Raw genomic sequence first — 7,207 nt, forward strand, 5'->3', positions numbered from 1 at the left:
CAGAGAACTCTTAATTATAGAGAAATTTTAAAGAATTCATAAAGATCTAAATTTTGCACACTACGATTATATTACAATATTTAAAAACGAAAATCATTAATCATTGCTGCTACTTATTCCAGAATTTTTTCAGAATTTTCATTATTTTTCGTTCAGAAATTGCTTTGCGAATTCGTGTCAACTACTTCATATAATTTTCGTTGAGCGTTCGCAAAAAAAAATCGTTACAGAAATGAGATACTTCTAAAGATTCTGTTTAGATTTCAGGAACTTTGGCTTGCAGGGAAAATAAATTCATTCTCTCAATTTGTCGGCCATGATTTTTTTATGACGTTTGCAAGCATTTTAATATCATATTAAAATGANGACATGGCTTAATCGATTTCTTTTTTCATCCTGATCATTTATGTATACATTTGTCTATATCTATCTCGATTCGTTTTGGCTGTTACAAACAACCGTTATGTGAACAAAATTAATATACCCTTGTGCACAAGTGCGCTCGGGTATAATGAAATTGTTCACAATTGCTGTTGCTTATTTTTATTCATACGATATTTTTTGTTGTAGTATTAACTATTCATATTTTTATGAAAAATAAACGAAAAAAAATTAGAACAAAAAGCTTTGCATACATTGCGAAAAGATCTCTGAGCCTCCACTTTTGTCCGGCGATGAATCCCCGTAAGCCCATGAAGAACATTGTTGCGGAAATGTGGTTGTCTTTGAAATAGAATAGCTGCTGTAACTTCTACGAATGTAAATTATTTCTGCTTTTTTAAATTTTTAATTTTTTTTCCAACTCAAAATGCATCCACTTTTTCTTTCAATGAGAACATAAAATCATGATTCAAAAAATTATTACTTTCAAAGGAAAATAAATATTTTTTTGAGTTTTCAAAATTGAAAGCGATTGAAAAATTTCTTCCGTGAAACGGCAAAAAGCTGTGCTATAGATAAAATAAACGTACCGGAACAACGGTTTAAGTCCAATAATTCAATTGAAGGACAAAAGAACGAGCAAAAAATGTAAGTGCACGAAAGGTCAACGCAAAGTGCAGAAAAAATAGCAAAGCTTATTGCGCAAAGTATTGAATTGCCACAACCGTAACGGCAGCGGTGCAACAACAATAGTAGCACACTAATATTAATAACAATAGAAATAATATAAAATATTTCGTATAAAAGCAGATGCAGTTGGTAAACGAATCTAAACTAAGCTCTTTTATCGCATTACTTCCAGATGAGTGGCCGTGACGACTTCTTCTCCAAAGAGGCCTCACTCATCAACCGCTCAAAGCGGGAGCTAGCAGACGGACGCGACAAGGATCCAATCTACAAATTACGATTGCTGTGCTTCAGTCGCGGCGCAACCGGCATACTCGGATTAGCCAGGTAATTGGGGTGGGATGGTAAGGTAGATAGATGCGTTTTGAAAAAAAAATTGCGAATGCTGCTATGTGTGTGCATTTCTGTTGAAATGAGCGCAATAAGAGACACGACGGACACAAGATANAGCTAGCAGACGGACGCGACAAGGATCCAATCTACAAATTACGATTGCTGTGCTTCAGTCGTGGCGCAACCGGCATACTCGGATTAGCCAGGTAATTGGGGTGGGACGGTAAGGTAGGTGCGTAATGAAAAAAATTTCAAATGCTGCTATATGTGCGCATTTCTGTTGAAATGAGCGCAATAAGAGACACGACGGACAGAAGATACCGAGAAGTATTGACAAGCCAGCCGATGACAGACAGTTATATGCAGAGAATTGGGGAACGTTCATTCGAAAAAAGTCTGCAAACTAGACATTACAAAGGATACCACTGAAATTTCACACACAAAAAAAAAACAGACAGCCGAAATAAAATGTTGTNAAACTAGACATTACAAAGGATACCACTGAAATTTCACACACAAAAAAAAACAGACAGGCGAAATAAAATGTTGAATGCCGCTGTCCTTAAATTCGTGTGCCCGAGTGGGAGCACTGCGGTCAGGCCAGCGGTAAGCAATGCAGATGATGGCACAAATGAAACTGCAATTCAATGCAAATACAATGTAATAAAATAAAATATTCAACATTTCGTTTTAACGATACCACGAGATTTTAACACACAAACAGATGGCAACAACAACAACAACAGCCAACATCGAAAACACTTCGACCAGCAACGACCCCACCAACCGTCATCAACAGTGATTGTCTGTCTGTGGCGCCATTGCGCTGCACTCCTTAACTGTTCGACTGTTCGACTGCTCGGCTGTTCAACCAGCTGTCCGTCCAATCATTCATCAGTCGTCAGCATGCCGCATAAACTATTCAAGAGTGCTGCTGCTTGCTCTTCGTGCAACATGTAACTTAATGCATGTTGCCATGCCACAGAGTTCTGTTGACTAGCTGACAGCTGGTTAGTTGGTTATTGGGTGTTTGCTGTATAGTTGTTGTAATGGCCGGTAAAGTTGGTAGAGTTTTGTTGGTTGCACTTTGAAAAAAGTTCTCATTTTTTCTTGCTCGCAACTGGTATGTATGGGCGTATGTATGTATGTATTTATCATTGGATTTTGTGCAGAGTGGGTCCTTGCATGCCAGAGCATTAAAATAATGAAATTACAAAAAAAAAAGAAATACAAAAAATGTAAGAATCACGGTAAACTGGTATGCCAGTGGTGGCTCTTACAGGGAATAATCCAAATGAATGTTGTTTGTATGAAAGTTGCAGACTGACTAGGTATGCTAAATTTTTTCGCTTTTTGTTGGCTAGCGGTGAGGGGAACAAAAAATAATTTTACTTTTTAAGCAAACCCAATTAGTTGACATATGTTGTATCATGGACAGCAAATCTTTAATTGATCAACAAAATTGCGTCAGCATGCAAAGTCCAATGGAACAGCATTTGGATACAGCGTTGTTAAAAAGGAAATATTTTCCGGAGGTAAATAGAAAGCTTTTTTTGCAATATACCCAATAAACATTGTGACAAACGTTCGAAAGAGACCTTCGATATCCAATATGAATACCGAACCGGGAACGAACTCATAACCAACCTAATTTTTCAAACGTTCAGAGTAAATTGGAAATACACTCTACAATGGGGTCGAAAAAATGAAAACCATAGTAACAAGAGAGAAAGTGAATTCCAGCTCATTCTCGAAGAGACAATCACTCTCTCAGAATAAAATTTCAATTCAATAATTGGCTCTGGATTTCACATTCATAAAGAAGGCAAAATACATTGGATAATGAAGGTTCCGTTTTGCTGGATAATGGTCTGGTTCTCAAATCGAATACTAACCTGTTGCCAGTGGCGTATCCAGCGGGGGGATTTTGGGGGTTAAACTACGTGCCAGTCAGTGGCGGACGCACGGGGTGTGTTTTAATATGGCGCATATGTATGTATAATATGGCGTCTATGTATTAAAACACCCCGAGCATTGGCCTGTCAAAAGTCTATCAAGCTGTCCGCATTGTCGAACCTGGAAGTAGTTAAGAGGGCNACTACGTGCCAGTCAGTGGCGGACGCACGGGGTGTGTCTTAATATGGCGCATATGTATGTATAATATGGCGTCTATGTATTAAAATACCCCGAGCATTGGCCTGTCAAAAGTCTATCAAGCTGTCCGCATTGTCGAACCTGGAAGTAGTTAAGAGGGTTGGCCAATGCTTTGAGTGCAGCTTGATCGCCACTACAGATATGTAAACTCATGAATCTCCACCGCGTAGTCCATGAATTTGAGAATTGCAAATACATCGGCTTAAAATACCGAGGCATATTTCCCATCATTTAGTCAAATTTAAGCAGCGCATATAATAATATATCGTAAAGGAATTATAATTCGAAATAGTAAATTTTTTAGCAAAAGATGCAGAACTGATCGCTATATTGTGTAAAAACTCCAAATGAGTCTCCTGAAAAACACTTTTTTTTTAGTTATCAATAGTCATCTAGTAAATGCGCGGTATGTAAAACCTAGGTTTGGCATAACGGGGATATCAGTGGTTCTCACTTGGTATTAGCGATTAGTACATACGCCAAAAGGCTGGCCCACGCCTACACAAATAGCAGATGCCGAACGAACAAACACGAATAGCAAAAGAACAAATTGTAGAGCAAATGNTATATTGTGTAAAAACTCCAAATGAGTCTCCTGAAAAACACTTTTTTTTTTAGTTATCAATAGTCATCTAGTAAATGCGCGGTATGTCAAACCCAGGTTTGGCATAGCGGGGATATCAGTGGTTCTCACTTGGTACTAGCGATTAGTACAAACGCCAAAAGGCTGGCCCACGCCTACACAAATAGCAGATGCCGAACGAACAAACACGAATAGCAAAAGAATAAATTGTAGAGCAAATTCCCTTAAATCGATTGGCATAACTTTCACCTTTCAAGATTGCGCTTTTACCTTTTAGGACTTTTCGCAATATGGATGATGATGGCAGCAAAGCTTTGAATTACGAGGAGTTCAGTAAGGGCATACAAGAAACTGGTCTGGAGTGCACGGNTTAATATGGCGCATATGTATGTATAATATGGCGTCTATGTATTAAAACACCCCGAGCATTGGCCTGTCAAAAGTCTATCAAGCTGTCCGCATTGTCGAACCTGGAAGTAGTTAAGAGGGCTGGCCAATGCTTTGAGTGCAGCTTGATCGCCACTACAGATATGTAAACTCATGAATCTCCACCGCGTAGTCCATGAATTTGAGAATTGCAAATACATCGGCTTAAAATACCGAGGCATATTTCCCATCATTTAGTCAAATTTAAGCAGCGCATATAATAATATATCGTCCATTTACTAAAGGAATTATAATTCAAAATAGTAAATTTTTTAGCACAAGATGCAGAACTGATCGCTATATTGTGTAAAAACTCCAAATGAGTCTCCTGAAAAACACTTTTTTTTTAGTTATCAATAGTCATCTAGTAAATGCGCGGTATGTAAAACCTAGGTTTGGCATAACGGGGATATCAGTGGTTCTCACTTGGTATTAGCGATTAGTACAAACGCCAAAAGGCTGGCCCACGCCTACACAAATAGCAGATGCCGAACGAACAAACACGAATAGCAAAAGAATAAATTGTAGAGCAAATTCCCTTAAATCGATTGGCATAACTTTCACCTTTCAAGATTGCGCTTTTACCTTTTAGGACTTTTCGCAATATGGATGATGATGGCAGCAAAGCTTTGAATTACGAGGAGTTCAGTAAGGGCATACAAGAAACTGGTCTGGAGTGCACGGAAAACGAAATTAAGGATATGTTTGCCAAGTAAGTAAATATGAAGCATATGTATACAAATGTTTATCTTTGCTTTTAATTAAAAGGTACATTATATGATAGTTTGTATAATAATATTTAATAATTTATAAGTTAGGCTACTCTAATTCCCATTGTGAAAGCTACACGGGTCGCGGGTCAGAAGTCCTTAGAAAATGTAAGAAAAAAAAAAAACAAATTAATTGGTTTCCAAGATATTCTTTAAATTTACCTAATTAATTGAATATAAACGCAAAATAAACGAAACGAAGCATTTCGAATTTCTCTTGCTTCAAAATATGAGTTTTCATAAAAAGTGGACTTAGCAACATTTCGTCTCTGTCTTAGAGCGATATGTCACATGTTGATGTTCTCTGGCATGCCAACCCGATATTGGACGACATTCTCGACGTTCATCGGGGAGCGAATACATGGCATTAGTGTTACAATTTCTAAGGACTTGCTTAGTGACCCTCGTAAAGAAAAATATTCAAATGCCAATTTATTTTTTGATACATAGTGTAAAATGTGCAGGCTGATGCACAAAAAGCTGCGAGTAAAAAATTCATCAAACGCTTGCCTGATTTTGATTGCTAAAATTTTTATTTCTCACTTATTTCTAAACGAGTCTCCCTTTCTATTATACGCTTTATCTTTTTGCAGATTCGACGAAGATAACAGCGGTTCAATAAATATGACCGAATTTTTGCTGAAATTGCGGGTAAGCATAATAAAATTGGATTTTCTTTTGAAACGCTAACATAGCGAACGCGAATTTTCGCAAAAACAAAAAAATATACGAAAAATGATTTTAGATTTTTGTTTTCATTTAAATTCGTAGTTATAGAACTAACGAATATAACAAATGCTCTATGTGCACACTGGCTTATTGCAGATTTATTGCTTTACTTTCATTTATTTTTGTACATTACATTCCTACACGGATAGCCATCCATGTCCCAGTCCCGTTTGGATATCATCGATAAGGCATTTAAAAAAATCGACCGCAATGGTGATGGCGAAATCACAATTGAAGACTTGAAGACAGTATATTCTGTGAAGGATCATCCCAAGTATCTTAGTGGTGAAATGACGGAGAATGAGATACTTACACAGTTCCTTAATAATTTCGAGGGTGGACGCGGCAATCGCGATGGCAAGGTGACGAAAGAAGAATTTATTAATTACTATGCCACTATTAGCGCTTCAATTGATAATGATGCCTACTTCGATTTGGTGATGCGGCGTGCTTACAAACTTTAAATGCAACAAAAAGCTAACAAGGAGATCGTGAAGATAGTACTAGCTGCCATACATAAATGTAAAAAAACACAAAATGCTGTACGAAATTCACCGCGGTGTAGCCAGTGCAATTTTTTGTTTTTTTTTTTTTTGCTTACAAGCAATTAATCGAAAATAATAATGAAATGAAAAAAATTATAAATACAAAAAAACAAAGCAGTGATTTATGCTGACAAAATTTTAATTTTCTAGCAACTTTCTAGACCAAATTACAAAACTTTAGCTAGGCAAATACGAATATTCAAATTGTAAAACACTTTAATTTACTTACTTTTAACAATGAGATGCAAATATGAATGCATCTTTGTATTTTGCATTGTATTTACTTGCGTTAAAACAAAAAAAAAGAATTAGAAGATCTTAACAAATTATAATGCACAATACTACTTTCGAAAATTTACAATCAAATAAAGAAATTAAAATTTTAAAATAATTCAATTATTTTACTTAACAGATGTGTTTGCTGCTTGTTTAAAACCGCTGGTCTTCAGAGCCGCCAACTAAAAATTATAATACAATGAAAAGGTAATAGGGGCGTGACACCTCCCATACAAATTTTCATACAAATTTTACAACAATAACATAAATGTTACGAATTAGTTATTGTAAATTTTCAAGGTAATTCCATGATAAAATGTTAA

The 7,207-nt window shown here is 36.4% G+C and overlaps 1 protein-coding gene across 1 annotated transcript in view; it reads left to right on the forward strand.

The window, feature by feature from the left end:
• LOC108375693 (calcyphosin-like protein) overlaps positions 1–6,643 on the forward strand; it is an 8,357-nt gene extending 1,714 nt beyond the window's left edge. Inside the window, exons 2-5 of the mRNA XM_017631837.1 lie at positions 1,244–1,395; positions 5,157–5,276; positions 5,928–5,985; positions 6,213–6,643. Coding sequence (XP_017487326.1) covers positions 1,244–1,395; positions 5,157–5,276; positions 5,928–5,985; positions 6,213–6,527 — 645 coding nt within the window. The 3' untranslated portion in view covers positions 6,528–6,643. The remainder of the gene's footprint in view (positions 1–1,243; positions 1,396–5,156; positions 5,277–5,927; positions 5,986–6,212) is intronic.
• The last annotated feature ends 564 nt before the right edge of the window (positions 6,644–7,207 follow it).

The sequence above is a fragment of the Rhagoletis zephyria genome, unplaced genomic scaffold (genome assembly GCF_001687245.7).
Source record: "Rhagoletis zephyria isolate East Lansing unplaced genomic scaffold, Rhagoletis_zephyria_1.1 Rzeph_scaffold_09309, whole genome shotgun sequence".
NCBI classification, from domain to species: domain Eukaryota; kingdom Metazoa; phylum Arthropoda; class Insecta; order Diptera; family Tephritidae; genus Rhagoletis; species Rhagoletis zephyria.